This window comes from Oryzias latipes, chromosome 14 (genome assembly GCF_002234675.1).
Source record: "Oryzias latipes chromosome 14, ASM223467v1".
NCBI lineage: Eukaryota > Metazoa > Chordata > Actinopteri > Beloniformes > Adrianichthyidae > Oryzias > Oryzias latipes.
In genome coordinates, this window is record NC_019872.2 from 27,058,788 (window position 1) to 27,077,757 (window position 18,970).

At 43.3% G+C, this 18,970-nt stretch overlaps 1 protein-coding gene across 2 annotated transcripts in view; it reads left to right on the top strand.

Annotated features, from left to right (window-relative positions):
- Positions 1 to 18,970, top strand: part of capn5 (calpain 5) — a 50,232-nt gene that overhangs the window by 22,762 nt on the left and 8,500 nt on the right. For both annotated transcript variants that reach the window (XM_023962507.1, XM_023962508.1), the window contains exons 6-7: positions 1,639 to 1,832; positions 17,761 to 17,838. In XM_023962507.1, coding sequence (XP_023818275.1) covers positions 1,639 to 1,832; positions 17,761 to 17,838 — 272 coding nt within the window. The remainder of the gene's footprint in view (positions 1 to 1,638; positions 1,833 to 17,760; positions 17,839 to 18,970) is intronic.

An 18,970-nucleotide genomic window follows, 5' to 3' on the forward strand; every position in this document is an offset into this window, starting at 1 on the left:
TAGCTTGTCCAGAAGTGTGTTAACTTGCTGCTGCCGCTGCGTGTGGGAGGAGCTTCCGTCAAAAGCTTTTCTCGACCTCATCAAAAAAATAATAATATTTGTAGACTTTTATTTTGTTGGGTTTTTTGTCTGTTGTTGTTGTTGTTGTTGTTGTTGTTTTCATTTTACTGATCCGAAAAACTTTCCAAACTGTGACTCTAAAACCGTGATACGATCCAAACCATGACTTTATGATCAGTTGGACCCCTTGAATACAATAGTCCATAAATGAAAAAACGGTAGCATTTACAGTAGTCCGTTTATTAGAATATTGTAGTCTATTAATCAGAATACTGTTGTCCATTAATAGGAATATGGTAGTCCACTTATCAAAATTCAGTAGTTCATTTATCGGAATTTGGTTGTCTATTAATCAAAGTATGGTGATCTATTCATCAGGTTTAGGTACTCCATCAATCAGAACACAGTTGACCATTATTTAAAATATGGTAGTCCATTAATCAGAATACATTAGTCCATTAAATCAGAATTCTGTTGTATATTAATCAGAGTATGGTTGTCTATTAATCAAAATACAATAATCCATTTATCAGGATATGGTATTCCATTCAACAGAATTTGTATTCTAATAACCACAATACATTTTCTATTAATCAAAATATGCTTTTTAATTAATTTGGTTTTCCATAAATCTGTATGGTATTCCAATAATCAGAATATAGTCTTTCATTAATCAGTATAGGGTAGGCCATTAATCAGAAAATTACTTTTGTGACTTTCTTTCATTTGATATTTTGACAAAGAAGAGAATTGCAGGTAGAACTTTAGGAGATTGCTCTGTATAGAAATAATAATAGTCAAGTCAACTTTATTTATAAAGCGCTTTTAAAACAGCAGAAGCTCACCAAAGTGCTTAACAATGCAGAATAAAAACAAAACAACAAAATAAAACAAACAGAATAAAATCAACAAAAATCTATAAATTAAATAAAAATAAATAAAACCAATAAAAAACATCAACTCACTGAGTTAAACTGACATCAACTCACATAATACCTGACGACCAAACTTCATGAGTATTTAAGAGAAAACTTTAACTGTATATTTTTTTAATATTTTTGTTTTCAAAAAAATAATCAGATTTTTGTAAATCATTGCTTATTTTTTTACATTAAAGGAAGGCTCAGGTAGTTCTTAAAGTGGGCAGATGTTGTGGGAGGAGGTTGCAAATGTAGAATCCAATCAGTTGCTGGGTACAGGTGGGTGTCGTCTACAAAGTAAGAAATAATGTCAAATTTATGGTAAAAAATTGGAAGAATTAAAAAGTCAAAAGTAGTAATGAGAAACTGACATCAGGAGGGTTTCAACTGGATAAGCCGTACAGTTTAAAATAATCCAGTCCTGATGGGTTTAACTGATGTTGATAATCATTTTTGTTATTACTTGAAGTCTGTAAATTTAGCTGAGGTCACGAGACTTCAATAATTGTTTTTGTACGTAGCATTTGTGATTCTCTAAAAACCTCTTACAAGCTACTTCTCGAGGAAAGCTTTTAAAAACTCCTATCAATCCCACTTCCAGAAAGCACTGGATAGACGAGATGGAAAGAGCTGACCTCGGCGTTTTGTTGTTTTCCAGGCCACAACAGTGGAAGACATGGAAGCCCGTCTGGACTGTGGTTTGGTCAAAGGTCACGCATACGCAGTCACAGATGTCCGGAAGGTCCGGTTAGGCCACGGACTGCTGGCCTTCTTCAAATCAGAGAAGCTGCAGATGATCCGAATGAGGAACCCCTGGGGGGAAAAGGAGTGGAGCGGGCCATGGAGCGACAGGTAATCATAGCAGCGGCTCGTATTATCAACTGCGCCTCGCCAAGCTCCGATCCTGTTTTGAACTGTCTTCATAATTCATCTACTGTTGTTCCTGAAACTCAACTCAACTCAACTTTATTTATAAAGCACTTTAAACAGAACAAGGTTCACCAAAGTGCTGAACAACACAAAAATTAATAAAAGCACATGAAAATATAAAGCATAAAACACATAAAATAGGTCCGGATTCCAACTCAGTTAAAAGCCAAAGTGAAAAAATATGCTTTAAGAGCAGATTTAAAAATACTAAGTGAGTCTATCTGTCTGAGGTACAGGGGAAATTTGTTCCAGATTTTTGGTCCGAAGACCGAGAAGGCTTGGTCACCTCTCAGTTTTCTCCTGGTCTTCGAGACGACCAGCTGTGTCTGATTTGTTGACCTAAGGGAGCGTGGGGGAGTGTACACCTGAATCAGGTCAGACAGATATTTTGGAGCGAGTCCATGGAGACTTTTAAAAACAAATAGGAGAATTTTAAAATCAATGCGTAAGCGAACTGGGAGCCAATGAAGAGATGCTAAAATGGGAGTGATATGTTCTTGTTTCCGTGTACCAGTTAGAAGACGGGCAGCAGCATTTTGGACTAACTGCAAACGAGCAAGTAATTTCTGGGAAAGCCCAACATAGAGAGCATTACAGTAGTCCAAACGTGTTGAAATAAAAGCATAGATTAAAATCTCAAAGTCATGGCGGGAGAGGAGAGGTTTAACCTTGGCCAGTTGTCTCAGGTGAAAAAAACTGGATTTCACCACTGAGTTGATATGAGCATTAAAAGTTAAACTGCTATCCAGTTTCACACCTAGACTTGTTGCTGTCTGTTTCAGGTGATCATTTAAAACGCCTAAGTCGACATGTGCCTTAGAGACGTCACTTGGACCAAATAGCAGAACCTCTGTTTTTTCCTGGTTTAAGTGCAAGAAGTTACATGACATCCATGTCTTAATGTTATCAAGACATTCTAAAAACTGGTGAGCAGAATATGCTTCTTCCTGTTTTAACGGTATGTAAATCTGACTGTCATCAGCATAGAGGTGGAATGAAATCCCGTGTTTGCGGAGAACAGACCCAAGTGGAAGCAGGTACAATGAAAAAAGGAGAGGCCCCAGAACAGAGCCCTGAGGTACGCCACATGTTAAAGTTGCTCTACGGGATTCTGCACGTCCAAGACGGACACAGAAGCTCCTCTCATTTAAGTACGATCTGAGCCATTCTAAAACACTACCTCGAAGACCCACCCAGCTTTCCAGGCGAGACAAAAGGATTTGGTGGTCAACTGTGTCGAATGCAGCTGCCAGATCGAGCAGGACCAAAATAACATGGTGACCGGCATCCGATGCTAGAAAAATGTCATTTGAAACCCTCAATAGCACAGACTCGGTACTGTGACGGGGTATAAATCCTGACTGAAACACCTCAAGAATGCTGTTTTCCTCTAAAAACGTTGTTAACTGGCAGTACACAATTTTCTCCAAAACCTTCGAAAGGAAGGGGAGCTTAGAAATTGGTCTAAAGTTTGACAAAATGGAGGAGTCCAGGCCAGGCTTTTTAATAAGTGGTGTTACTACTGCATGTTTGAAGCACGAGGGCACACTCCCGTGAATTAAACTGCCGTTAATTAAACTGAGAACATAAGGAGCCAGGGTGGGAAACACTTCTTTAAAAAGACGAGGTGGAACTGGATCATTGGGAGATCCTGATGGCTTCATCTGACTAATTAATTTTTCCAAGTAAGGCAGACTGACAGGCTCAAACCAGTGGAGAACAGTAGAACATGAGGTGGAGATGAAGTGACTGAAAGAGGGGGGGCTAATGAGGGTCCTAATTTTCTTGATTTTATCAATAAAAAAGGTCACAAACATCTCACAAACCTTAGTTGAATTCTCAAGAGAGACCGGTTGTGGAACATTTAAAACAGAGTTAATGGTTTTAAATAAAACCAGAGGATTGTGCTGGTTACTTGCAATAATGTCTGAAAAATGTTTAGTTTAAGCAGCCTTCATGGTCTTTTGATAAGATCGCCAGCTGCCTCTCAACAACTGGAAGGAAACTTGCAGCCGGTCTTTCTTCCATTTCCGCTCGGCTCTCCTGCACTCTCGCCTGACGGCACGAGTGGTCTCATCTAACCAGGGCTCAGACCTCAACCTGGAGAGCCTTGTTTTTAGCGGAGCTTCTTTCTCTTTCGGCTTTTCCCATCAGGGGTCGCCACAGCGAATCATCCTTTTCCACCTCACTCTATCATGAACATCTTCTACCCTAACGTTAGCCAACTTCATGTTCTCTGTTAAGACATCCATGTATCTCCTCTTTGGCCGTCCTCTTGCCCTCCGGCCAGGCAGCTCCATCTCCAACATCCTTCTACCAATATATCCACTATCCCTCCTCTGAACATGTCCAAACCATCTCAGTCTGGCTTCTCTGACTTTGTCGCTAACACAGGCAACATGAGCCGTCCCTCTGATGTACTCGTTCCTTATCCTGTCTAACCTGGTCACTCCTAAGGAGAACCTCAACATCTTCATCTCCGCTACCTCCATCTCAGCCTCTTGTCTCTGTCTCACTGCTACCGTCTCTAACCCATAGAGCAGAGCTGGTCTCACCACTGTCTTGTACACCTTTCCTTTGAGTCTTGCTGGCACTCTTCTGTCACACAACACTCCTGACACTTTCCTCCAACCGCTCCAACCTGCCTGCACTCGCCTCTTCACCTCTTTTCCACAATCCCCATCACACTGAACTGTTGACCCCAAGTACTTAAACTCCTGCACCTTCTTCACCTCAGTCCCCTGTAACCTAACGCTTCTACCTTGATCCCTCTCGTTCAGACACATGTATTCTGTCTTACTACGACTGACCTTCATGCCTCTTCTTTCCAGAGCAAACCTCCACCTCTCTAGCTGTTCCTCCACCTGCTCTCTACTCTCACTGCAAATTACAATGTCATCCGCAAACATCATTGTCCAGGGAGATTCCTGTCTTACCTCGTCTGTCAGCCTGTCCATCAGCATAGCAAACAAAAAAGGACTCAAAGCTGATCCTTGGTGTAGTCCCACCTCCACCTTGAACTCCTCTGTCTGACCTACAGCACATCTCACCACCGTCATACTTCTCTCATACATGTCCTGAACTACTCTGACATACTTCTCTGCCACTCCAGACGACCTCATACAGTACCACAGCTCCTCCCTCGGCACCCTGTCATACGCCTTCTCTAAATCTACGAACACACAATGCAGCTCCTTCTGACCTTCTCTGTACTTTTCCATCAACATTCTCAAAGCAAAAATGGCATCAGTGGTGCTCTTACGGGGCATGAAACCATACTGCTGCTCACAAATCTCCACCTTCTTCCTAAGCCTGGCTCCCACTACTCTTTCCCACAGCTTCATTGTGTGGCTCATCAACTTTATTCCTCTATAGTTGCTGCAGTTCTGCGTGTCACCCTTGTTCTTAAAGATCGGGACCAGAACGCTTCTCCTCCATTCCTCAGGCATCTTCTCACTCTCTAAAATCCTATTGAACAACCTTGTTAGAAATTCCACTGCTGTCTCTCCTAGGCACTTCCATACCTCCACAGGTACGTCATCAGGACCAACGGCCTTTCCGCTCTTCATCCTTTTCAGAGCCTTCCTAACCTCATCCTTTCCAATCTCTGCTACTTCCTGCTCCACAACAACCACATCTTCCTCCCTTCTTTCCCTGTCATTTTCCTCGTTCATCAGCTCCTCAAAATACTCCTTCCATCTTTTCTGTACACTCTCTTGGGTTGTTAGCACCTTTCCATCTCTGTCCTTAATCACCCTTTTCTGTTGCACGTCCTTCCCATCTCTGTCTCTCTGTCTGGCTAGCCTGTACAAGTCCTTCTCTCCTTCCTTTGTGTCTAACCTGTCATATAGCTCATCGTAAGCTTTCTGTTTGGCCTTTGCCACCTCTCTCTTCACTCTACGCTGCGCTTCCTTGTACTCCTGTCTACCTTCCTCAGTCCTTTCTACATCCCACTTCCTTTTAGCCAACCTCTTCCTCTGGACGCATTCCTGTACTTCCTCATTCCACCACCAAGTCTCTTTACCGTCTTTCCTCTTTCCAGATGACACACCTAGCACCTTCCTACCTGTTTCCCTGATAATTTCTGCTGTAGTTTCCCAGTCCTCTGGAAGCTCATCCTGACCACCCAGGACCTGCCTCAACTTCTGCCTAAATTCCTCACAAGTTTCTTCATTCTGTAGCTTCCACCACTTGGTCTTCTTTTCTGTTTTCCCTCTCTTCTTCTTCCTGACCTCCAGAGTCATCTTACACACCACCATGCGGTGCTGTCTGGCTACACTCTCTCCTACCACCACTTTGCAGTCATTAACCTCTCTCAAATGACCTCGTCTACATAGGATGTAGTCCACCTGAGTACTCCTACCTCCACTTCTGTATGTCACTCTATGTTCCTCTCTCTTCTGGAAGTAAGTGTTGACTACAGCCATTTCCATCCTCTTCGCAAAGTCCACCACCATCTGTCCCTCCAGATTCCTTTCCTTCACACCAAACCTGCCCATCACCTCCTCATCACCTCTGTTGCCCTCACCAACATGCCCATTAAAGTCTGCTCCAATAACAACTCTCTCTCCTCTGGGAAAACTCTCTATGACCTCATCCAACTCACTCCAGAATCTCTCCTTCACTTCTAACTCACAGCCAACCTGTGGCGCATACCCACTGACTACATTCACCATCACCCCTTCAATTTCTAACTTTAGGCTCATCATCCTGTCTGAGACTCTTTTCACCTCTAGAACACTGTTTACAAACTCCCCCTTCAGAATCACTCCTACCCCGTTTCTCTTCCTATCAACACCATGATAGAACAGTTTGTATCCTCCTCCAATACTACGTGCCTTGCTGCCCTTCCACCTTGTCTCCTGCACACACAGTACATCTACCTTCCTTCTCTCCATCATGTCTGCCAGCTCTCTGCCTTTCCCTGTCATTGTGCCAACGTTAAGAGTCCCTATTCTCAAACCTATGTTCCTGCCTTTCCCTTCTCTCTCTGGCCACGGACCCTTCTGCCTCCCCTCTTTCTTCCACCAACAGTAGTCAAATTTCCACCGACACCCTGTAGGTTAACAGCATCGGTGGCGGTCGTTGTTAACCCGGGCCTCGACCGATCCGGTATGTCTAAAGTGTTGTGGATGATTCGCATGGTTATTTTGGCAATTTTTACGCCGGATGCCCTTCCTGACGCAACCCTCTCTATTTATCCGGGCTTGGGACCGGCACAGAAGTTACTGGCTTGCAACCCCTGTGGCTAGATTTAGAGCTACATTGTCTAAAACAGTTTGACAGGTTGAATATAAGCAGGATGACATGTTCTCAACATCTGAATTGCAGCTCTGATATTCTGGTAAAATGATGGTAGAGTTAAAAGCTGCAGAGAATTGAGCGGCCGTATGGGAGTTAATAGTGCGACTGCATAAAACAGGGGCTGGAGGTTTAACTGTGTGACATGGCAGCTGCACATTAAACAAAACAGGCATGTGGTCAGAAAACACAGCATCACAGATTTCAAGGTCAAAAGTTGTTAAGCCATGGGTTAAAATTAAGTCAAGTGTGTGACCATGTTCTTGCGTAGGGGCAGACACAAGTTGAACAAGATTAAAAGAGTTGATAAGATTCAAAAAGTCTCTGGCCAGTGATTTATCAGGACAGCAGACATGAATATTAAAATCCCCAACTATCAAAATTCTGTCATATTTTGGCATTATTCCAGCCAAGAACACAGCGAAATCATCAATGAAGTCCTTGTTTTATTTTGGCGGCCTGTATTTAACGGCACAAAACATTGAGAGAGCAGGGTCTAGCTTAAAGACGCTTGCCTCAAAACCAGAGTAGGTCTTTGTTAAAATCACCTGTTTACAGTTGTAGCTGGTCCTGTAGACGGTGGCCACACCCCCTCCTCGACCAGACGATCTAGGAGTGCTAAAATATGAGCAATCCGGTGGTAAAAGTTCAGTGAAAGCGCTACTATCGTCTCCAGAGATCCAAGTTTCAGTTACATAAAGGAAATCCAGTCGATGGGTGACGAAGAAATCCTTTAGGATGAAGGTTTTGTTGGCTAGCGATCTAGTGTTCACGAGCGCCATCCTAGCCGGGATTGGAGTGAAAGACAGACACCGAACCAGCGCAGACTAATTTTGAAGCAAATAACCTTGACGTTTTCCAGTTCCAACAGCTGATTATTTCTTCTCTGCAACGTCTCGTGCCTTACTGAGAGTGAAGCCCAATGACTCATTTTGGAAGGTGACTTTTCCATTTTGTTCCTCCGTTTATTCCACATTGACCTTTGACCCCATGCACACGTAGGACGAGTTGACCCGTACTGTGTTTGGGCTGTCCGGGTCCGTGGAGGGTCATAGAGAGGAGTGGCTCCATCTTAAGGGGAGCGCAGGTGTGTCTTGCATCACCGTCCGACATCCTGACGGGATGTCGTGAAAATGGAACATGCCATCGTCGTGTGTGTGGTACAATGTATCATCAAGTATTTGTAGATAGATAGATAGATAGATAGATAGATAGATAGATAGATAGATAGATAGATAGATAGATAGATAGATAGATAGATAGATAGATAGATAGATAGATAGATAGATAGATAGATAGATAGATAGATAGATAGATAGATAGATAGATAGATAAAAAAAACATGTGGTCAACTGCAGAAAACATCCAAAAATGTTTTCTTTTTCTTTTAATACATTATGTAGTAATTAAAATTTCAAATTCATTTTATTTATATAGCACCTTTCATGACAGCAAAGACAGTTCAAGGTGCTGTACATAAAAACAAAATCAAATGCAATAAAATACAATAAGATACATTAAATTAGCCCCACACAATAAAATACACAAAGACAAACACCAGTGGAAAATAAATAAATAAATAAAGATAAACCATAGACCTTGATATTTCATTTGGATCGCCTGTGTACCTTTATAGGTTTGACTGATTTTCACCAGCAGGTGGCAGGAATCCACCCAGTTCTTAGCTACACATTCTTAGCTACACATTCTTAGCTACACATTCAATTCAATTCAGTTTTATTTTTGTGGCCCAAAGTCACAACAACTAAGCAGACTAAACTGGGCATCCCTGCCCATATACCTTACTTCGCGGTAAGGAAGGAGGGCATACCGGGCATGTGTGGCCCTTTCAAAAACACACTTAACAATAGTTTTTGAACCCGCTTTCAGCATATGGTGTTCACACAGGTCTTTCGCTACCATTGTCTGTGTCAGAGAGAACTGGACTGAGTGAGTGTGGCGTCATCCATTAAACATGCCTTACCTGTGGTTTCAACAGTCGGCATTTTTCCGCGATATGGACTTAGCCATGTTGAATCCAGACGACGTTAGTAAGCAATCCAAGACGGTCTTAGTCCACATTTCTGTGGCAACCAAGCTCACAGATCAGCAGTGAGCTTGTTGGAAAGCCACACCCCTTCCACTGAAAGCAGGCCCAGGAGAATCTGTCTGTCAAATGTTTTGAGCGTTTGAGGTGGGGGCAGCAGGCATCAACTGCTTTTATTGAGACATCTGATTGTTCAGTTCATAACTAGAACGACTTGCAGTAAAGAAAAAATAATTGTGGATTAGCAAGAACATGTTAAAAAAAAGAATTCTGATCAAGAATTGTTGTTCTGACCAATAGAATGACTGAGTAACAGCTGTTTCTTTCTCTATGGAAGTCTATGGGATTTTGGCATTCTGGGACCAGCAGGTATTTCCTATTTGGAGTGCCAGGGGGCGGGGCTACTTGGTCCAGTTTACATACACAGTCAATATTCACTGCCCGATTCTAGTGCATGTACTCACAGTCGGAAAAGGTGGGAAATGTCAAAGTGGTGCAAATCTGGTGAATCTTGCCCCCGGCTTTTTCTTTCACAGCTCAGTTCAGATTTATGAAAGACTTGGTGTCATAGAATTCCGTCCGGGCATAAACCAGGATTATTATTTTTTCCTTTGTGATCAATTTTCAAACTTCTGTGTTATGAAAAGGACACTACCCATACGTCTCTACCAAATCCGAGTCCCTGATTGGTCAAACTGGTTTAACTTTCAACTCTCGTTCAGTTCCCGCCAGTTTTGTACGTAGAGCATGCTAACGGACTCAAAAACACCAGAGCAATATCCCATCAAGACAATAATAGATCGATCATTCTTGCTTTTATTTTTACCCCTATTGAATACTCACAGAGACACGGAACGAGATCTTTTTTAATTTTTTTTTCTTTTTTTTTTTTTTTTTTTAAACTTGTTCTGTCCAACAGCTGAGCAAACAGATTAGAGCTGAAGGCTTTTTGTGTTGGACAGGTTTTACTATCACAAAAAGAGGTTATATAGCTTCGAGAAACTAGAGTGTAGGTTTGTATAAACCCTTTTTTGTTGTATTATTTTTTATTTATTTGTTACATTTAGTGTGTGTGGGGAGGGAGAGGGGAAGAATGTGAGGGGAAGGTGGAAGAGAGTAAAAGGAAGAAAGGTGAAAAGGTGGGGGATACAAGCACTGATTTGAATAAGTTATTATTTTAAGCTGTGACAATTATACCAGATCTGCTGGAAAGACGAATGTTACATCAAAGGTGAAAATCTGACACTAAGATGAGCGAAAAAAATCTGTCCATCAATACACTGTGGGTAAGGAGGAGGGATGAAGCAGACAGGGAGCAGTGTGGCAGTGTGCACGTGCACGTGGGGGTGGAGATACATGCATGCTGCCGACGTGAACCGTGTGTTCATAAGGGGAGCCAGATCCTACCCAGCCAGACCAGCCAGACCAAGAGAGGGGAGGAGAGCCCCCCAGGCCAGAATTCCCCCCAGCATCTGGACCCAGGCAGCCCGGGAGGGGAGGAGGAGGGGACCGCCCACCCCACCAGCTGGGCACAGAGAGGGCCCCCCTACAGGGGCCCCCCCAATGCCCAGAGGCACAAGCGAACCCAGTGTCCGGCCCCCAGGCCACAAGACAGGAGCGCTTAGCCGTACCAGGCGGCAGCCATGGGGGCCACCAGGCGCCGGACACCGAGACAAAGGCCAGGGACGAAGGCAGGGCCCCCGGAACCCATGAGCCGGCCACCACCCGACCGGCGCCCCGTCTCCGCAAGCCAGCCCAGGCACGCGACCTAAGCAACCCAGGGATCGCCACGCACCCACAGCCACGCCCCATAACCCTACAACCCTACACACTACAACCCCCCCCCCGCCATAATATCAGAGCCCCCCTCCCCAACCCTCTCAGTGCCCTCCCCTCTCTGTGATGGGGAGGGAAAGCCCCAGAGGGTCCCAGCGAGCCAGCCCCCAGGTCCGTCCTACCCATGCACTCACGCACACATACTCATAATCATCTGGTTACCCTCCCCACACCCCGCCGCCATGCAGTAACCCCCCCCCCCCCCCCCCCCCCCGAGCGACCGGCCCCCCAGCCGGCCGCGGTAGGCGCCCCCCCTCCCAGAGCGGCCAGGCAGCCAGAAACGGCAAGCCAGCCGCAGTTGGAGGCCAGAGCCTCGTAGCGGCGAGAGACAGCCAGCAAGGAAGGGTCCCGGTGCCAGAACGGAGGGGCAGGGGGTCCAGCCCCACCATTCATATCCTGGCCTCCCTAAGGACTAGCACACCGCCCCCCAGGCCCCCCCCAAAAAATAAATAAATAAATACAATTATTTAATAATAATAATAATATAATAAATAAATAAATAAATAATAATAATAATAATGAAAGAAACCCACCCAAGTGAACCCCTTAACCCCTGCTGTGACTGCGGCGTCGACCCCCGGGCGGCCAGGCCACGCGCCAACTACCGGCCACGGGCGAAACACCGGCCATGGGCAGACGACCCCAGAGCCCCAAGCCCCCCCAGCCCCCACCACGGCGACCAGCCACCCAGCACGGCACCCGGCCGCCGTTCCCGGTCAGCCGCACTGCCTACCCTGCGCCCAGAAGGCACCCGCCGAGGAACCCCTGCCAAGTTGCCGGCAGAGTGTGCGCCCCCACCACCACCCCACCCAGCCAACCAGAGCTGGGAGAACGGCAGGCCCGGCAGAGCCCACCCCCCCAAACCCACCCCAGCCCACCCAACCAGCCAGGACCCGGCTCAACCTATCACCATCCCACCCCTACTAGGTGATGTGACTAACCAGCTGGAGCCAGGGAGAGTCTGAAGCCGACAGGTTTTTTGTGGAGGACATTATCTCTAAACTAATATGCTCTGACATGAGGTTTCTGTAGTGGTTGATGCTAAGATTATTTTTAGATTTCCAGTTTAGGAGGATAGTTTTCTTTGCGATACATACAGCGGTGAGAACCATATAAGCCTTGTTAGATTCCATGTTGATGTTATTCAGGTCATCTAATAAGCAGAATTTGGGGCAAGCAGGAATTTTATGATTAAACCAGATTGATAAATCCTCACAAACCTTACGCCAGAATGATTGGACAGGTGGACAGACCCACAGGGCATGCAAATAGTCGTCTATGTTGTTACCTATGTTGTTATAATATTAGGGGATTTTAATATTCATGTTGATGACCCCAGTGACTGCCTAGGAACGGCTTTTGCAGCTTTATTAGATGATGTTGGTTTCACCCAAAGTGTGAATGAACCCACTCACTGTCATAAGCACACCCTGGATCTTGTTCTAACCCATGGTATGGAGATCAGCCAGCTGAGTGTCCTTCCTCTTAACCCCATCATTTCTGATCACTTTATGATTACCTTCCAGCTTACACTGGAACATCCTTCTGCCCCAGTGAATAAGAAACAGCTTAGAAGAATCTTAACTGACCGTTCTGTGTCTGAGTTTAAACACACAGTTCAGCCAGTACTTAGTGATATTCTGAGAAAATACTCTGAGACCAGCTCCCATAGTATCAGTCCTAGTATAAATGACCACTTTGTTAATGATGCCTTACAAGCCCTCAGGAGTACACTCGATGTTGTTGCCCCCTTGAAACCTAAGTTCGTCAGACAAAACCGAGTAGCACCGTGGTTTAACGCTGAAACTCGTTCTCTTAAACGAGAAACCCGTAAGTTGGAAAGAGAATGGCGCCGCTCCGGTTCAGAGCAGTCTCTGGATATCTGGAAACATAGCCTATTAAATTATAAAAAAGCTCTGCGTAGAGCTAGAAGCCAGTACTATTCAACCTTAATATCAGAGAATGGAAACAATCCAAGATTTCTTTTTAGCACTATAGCTAAATTAACTCGCAGTCAGAGCTCAGTAGAACCACATGTTCCTGTTTCTCTCAGCTCTGATGATTTTCTTACATTTTTCGATAGTAAAATCTCAAATATTAGACATAAGTTAAATCAAGTTATTCCTACTATCAGCCCAGAACAGGCTGAAGCGGTAGAAATGGAGGCATCCATAGAAACCTCTGTAACATTAGACTGCTTCACTGCTGTGGATCAAGCGGAAATAACATCAATTATTACGTCCTCCAAATCCTCAACGTGTCTGTTAGACCCAATTCCCACTAGACTTTTTAAAGAAACTTTTCCCCTAATTAATGATCCCATATTAACAATGATAAATGCCTCTCTGGAAACGGGTTACGTGCCACAGTCTTTTAAATATGCAGTTGTTAAACCTCTTCTGAAAAAGCCCAGTTTGGATCCTAGCATCTTGGCCAACTATAGACCGATATCAAACCTGCCCTTTATTTCTAAAATCCTAGAAAGAGTTGTAGTTAAGCAGCTTTACTGCCACCTACAGGACAACAGCCACTTTGAAGACTTTCAGTCGGGGTTTAGACCTCACCACAGTACGGAAACTGCACTAGTTAGAGTCTCTAATGACTTGTTATTGGCCTCAGAAAAGGGACTACTTTCTATTCTGGTCCTGTTGGACCTCAGTGCTGCCTTTGACACTATCGACCACGGTATTTTACTCCATAGATTAGAGCAGGACATAGGGATCAGAGGATCTGCTCTCCAGTGGTTTAAATCCTATCTGTCTGATAGGTATCAGTTCGTTAATTTGTAAATGGCCATTCCTCTCAGTGCACTCGAGTCAACTATGGAGTCCCACAGGGCTCAGTCTTGGGACCGATCCTGTTTACGCTTTATATGTTACCCCTAGGAAACATAATCAGGAAACACAGCATTAATTTTCATTGTTATGCCGACGATACGCAGTTGTATTTATCCATGAAGCCTGACCAGAATGACCAGATAGAGAAACTGAACGCCTGCATCAGTGACATCAAGACCTGGATGACAATTAATGACCTCCTCTTGAACCCAGAAAAAACTGAGGTCATTATACTTGGTCCTAAAAACCTCAGAGATGCTCTGTCTGCTCAGATAGTCTCCCTGGATGGTATAAGTATAGCCCCCAATTCCACAGTTAGAAACCTTGGGGTTTTACTTGACCAGGATTTATCATTTAAGGCTCACATATCTCAGGCATGTAGAACTGCCTTTTTTCACCTGCGGAATATTGCTAAGATCAGAAATATACTTTCTAAGAGTGATGCTGAAAAACTCATCCATGCATTTGTTACGTCGAGGCTGGATTACTGTAACTCCTTGTTAGCAGCGTGTCCTAAGAGTTCCTTAAGAAGTCTCCAGCTTGTTCAGAACGCAGCTGCTAGATTGTTAGCTGGAACCAGCAGAAGAGATCACATCACTCCTGTGTTAGTTTCGCTCCATTGGCTCCCAGTTGATTCTAGAATTAAGTTCAAGATCCTCCTGTTAACCTATAAGGCCTTACATGGAATGGCCCCGTCCTATATTAAGGACCTCATAGTCCCTTACCAACCAATCAGAACACTTCGCTCGCAAAATGCAGGACTGCTTGTGGTTCCTAGAATTAGTAAAAGTACGGTTGGAGGTAGAGCGTTTAGCCACCAAGCCCCTGTCTTATGGAATAAACTCCCAGCTCATGTAAGAGAGGCCGACTCAGTTTCTACATTCAAAGCTAGACTGAAAACATTCCTCTTTGGACAGGCTTATTGTCAGACTAGTTAGTATTAAGAGATTATTTAACTTAATGTTAGTTTGTTTAAATTAAACTTAATAATAACTATTTCTTTTAAAAGGCTGCTAGAAGTTGAAGCTGGGGTAACTATGGTGCACTGGGGTTCTGTCCTCTTTCCTTTTTTACTTCTACCCTTCCTCTCCTCTATTCTTGATCATAATTTATCATTTAGTTCTCCATGCCTCTGTTTGGTGCAGTGCGATTCATGTATTGTCCCTCTTTTCCTCTCCCCTCCTGGGGAGTGGGAGTGCTTCCAGACTCCAGTTGGCTCATCCGTGCTCCAGTTCCTGACCGTTTACCTCGCCTTTGCTCCCGCTCCTACACCTGGCTGTGGATCCTGCCTCTGGCTCATCTCTGGCTCGTCTCTGCTTTGTACCTGACCGAGTACCTCGTCTCTGCTCCTGCTCCTACACCTGGCTGTGGTTCCTGTCTCCGGCTCGACTCGCGCCTTTGACTGTCCCGATAACCACGGCTGGATGAAGCTCGTCTGCTGGACTTTTATATATGTAGTTGTAGATTTAGATAAGTTAATTCTTCTCTAAGATTTCTGGTAAATCGCCTGTCCGTCCTGGGGGAGGATCCCTCCTTCATGTGGGCACCCCTGAGGTTTCTTCGTTTTTTCCGGAATCCGGTTTTTTTGGGAGTTTTTCCTTACCGCGAAGGGGGGTCTAAGGGCAGGGATGCCAGTATAGCATAGTCAGTTTGTTAGTTCATTTTAGTATTTTTCTATTGAACTCTTTGTATTCGTGATCCTTTTGATTTCATGTTTTACTTCGAAGCCCATCGAGACAACTGTTGTTGTGATTTTGGGCTATACAAATAAAATTGAATTGAATTGAATTGAAAATTGAACCTGTGCACTGTGTGCATATAGCAGACTGATTGAGACCCATTTTAGATAACCTCTGTCCGGTGTGGTGAGTTCTGTGGAGAACCTTGTATTGAATAAGTTGCAGATTAGGGCTTTTGGTCATATTAAAGGCATTCAAACAGATCTGTAGCCAAAATTGATCACTAAAATTCAATGATAGCTAAGACTTCTTGCTTAATTTTTTAATGTCAGGACACGGGCTCCGTAGAGAATAAAGTTTAAATGTTTCCATTTTTACTTAAATATTTCACAAATCCGAGCCATTTTCTTCCTTCACTGTGTTTTCTTAGAAGGATTTCTTCATATTTCATTGGACATGTGCTTAAAAACAACATTTTGCAACCACAACAAATGCATGACATGTTTTAGTCATTCCAGTAAGCTATTTCCTTTGCATTCTAACTTTTATCCCTGACTCGGCTCATTAGTGGGAAGATTGAGAACCCAACCACCACCGCAGAATTTTTAGAGAACTCCATGGTTGAAAAGGAGCTGAAAGAGGAAAATGAGAAAGAAAAATCCTTTATGACACATGCTGGGAGTGAATTTCCATCAAACAGAACAGAAATTGAGAACACAGTGTAACAGGATTCCACAATAATGTAGTTATCAGACATTAACAAGCATTAGCGATGCATTTGTAGGCTTTTATAGGACATTTATAAGACGTTCATTAGCATTTGTAGGCATCTTACTAATACCATAAACATGTCAACTACTTGCTGATAAGTGATTAATTAATATAACTGCCTTCATAGTTTATTGAAACATTTCCAGCTCCTCATTCTTAAGTGTGAACAAAATCCCTTGTCAGCGATTATTAAATACTGAGTCTTTGAGTGTTTATGATTTTTTTCTGCAGCCTCCTAATCTAAAGTGTGGTCTGCTTTTCACTTCTGGCAGACATCTATAAAATATCTAATTGTGCTAATTAATGTCTAAATAAAAAGTTTAGGAATAAAGGTATTATGAATGATAAATAAATGTCTTTTTATACGTCATATTAATAATACATTTACAAATGGCTAATGAATAAAATTAAGGCTTTTAAACGCATGTTTGTTAATATCTTGTGACTAGATCATTAAATAATTTTATTATAAACCGTTACCCAAAAAGCTTATTTTGTGAGGGGGGGGGGGCAAAAAATGTGTCAGAATTACAATGACAGGCGGGAAAACAAAAAAGATAGTGCAGTTACTCATTCTGTGGCTCTTGCATTTTGTTATTGATTTGGGTTAAATCTCTCAAATGATATTTGATTAAGGTGAAAAACTAGGAATAGGAGGAAAGATTTATCTGCGTTACAGAAAAATCTGCGTAAAATGAATCTGTAGACTTTGGCGGTTAGGCTCTGGACAGATGGCGATGTGCTTGGGATGAACTTCAACCATTGATGGATGAACCCCAGAGCCTGGATGCTGGTGGTGGTTAGAGCCAGACCTTCCAAAACATCGCTCCAGGTGGAGAACGGGGTGGAGGAGGGACGACGGATCGTCTAGAATGTAGAGAGAGACGCTCGTTTATTAAAGTAAAGGAAAAAATATGATTATAATTGATTATTTAGCTATTTGTACAAAGTACTGTCTAAATTGATAATGGCGTGGAGAGTGAGGTGACAACCCGGCGCACCTTTAGTTATGCTTTTCTGGGCTGGTGTCTCCTGAAAAACTACACATAAGATTTGAAGCTCTTCAAAATTCTAAAGAAATGCTTTAGAACGTTATGTTATGTCTGCTGGAGGAGAGGAACAAAGTACAAAAGGAATTCAACTCTGGTCAATTCTAATTCTTGCGAAAAGAGCATCGTTTTCACCTAAATCTACACCACAGATAAAACACAGCCTCAGAAAGTCAACATGAAAGCTGAATGTTGAGGCATCGGTCCTGACCGCTACCCCGGTGTGCAGCCCTGAGGCGCATCTGACTCTATTAATGCATAAGCCACTTGACGATGGAGGTCTCCGCCCCTCACGTGACGTTTCCTCTGCTGTGTTCTTCTTTGCTGCAGTTCAGAGGAGTGGAACAAAGTGAGCAAGAGCGAAAGAGAGAAGCTGGGTGTGACCGTGCAGGATGACGGCGAGTTCTGGTGAGAGTCTAAACTCGGCCTCCAGTTCCAAACTGATGGAGTACCGGTTAGTTTAGATCAGGGGTGTCAAAGTCATTTTCACCGAGGGCCACATCAGCATAGTGATTGTCCTAAAAGGGCCAGATGTAACGTATACATGTAACTAAATGTAATGAAAAATAAATGTAACTGCTCCTAAATGTTATATAACTCATTTTATTTATTTATTATAACTTTTTAAAGTGACAATTATAATTGCATAGAAAACATGTTTGCTTGTTACTTTAGCATAAATTCTTTTACATTTGATTCTGTCAGGTTAGGTTATATGGACAGTGTTTAAGTCCTAATGTATAGTTGACCAATCAGACATTTCAAGTCTGATTCCCCCTACATATGAAAAAATACACACCAATTTTTATTTTAAGAAATTAAAAACTTTTATGCTCTCACGGGCCACATAAAATGACATGGGGGCCACATTTGGCCCGGTGGCCTTGAGTTTGACACATGTGGTTTAGGCTGAACGTTCTCCTGTCAGTATGAGAACGTACTCCCATGATGCTCAGAGGGCCAGAATACAAGCCTGGTTGTCTAAGATCAAAAGATTTGTGAGGAGAACGTCCCAGTTCTGTCAGTTATGACCCCTATGGATGGAGAGAAGGCCCGGTTATTGTATTCTGTAAGAAGGACGACCTTTCTGCTGACCAGGGGTCTGCCACCTGAGGCCCCGGAGCCGCATTTTATTCTTCCATTGTGACTCTCTGGCTTTAAATAAACATGCCAACGATTTGAATAAATAGCATTTTTTTCAAAAAAAACCATTAAACTAAGTTAAGAGGCCTTTTTTGTGTGTCATAACAACGCAGATGTCATTGCTAAGTAAGACGATGGTTAAAGGCTTAACAAAACGTCAGAATATCAGAATAATCTGATCTTCAGTAGCACAATAGTGTTTTTTAGCGGTTCAGAGGAAAAATTCTTAAAAGTACATGACAGTTTGTAAACTTTCTGCAGCCGGAGGATCTTTTTTGACACTAAATGTATTTTATTTTGAAAGGAATGGGCATGGGCTGCTGTCTAAAGTAGAATAAGTTAAAGTTATCTGTAGAAAATGTGAAAACTTTCGTTATTGTTATAAATACATAAAAGC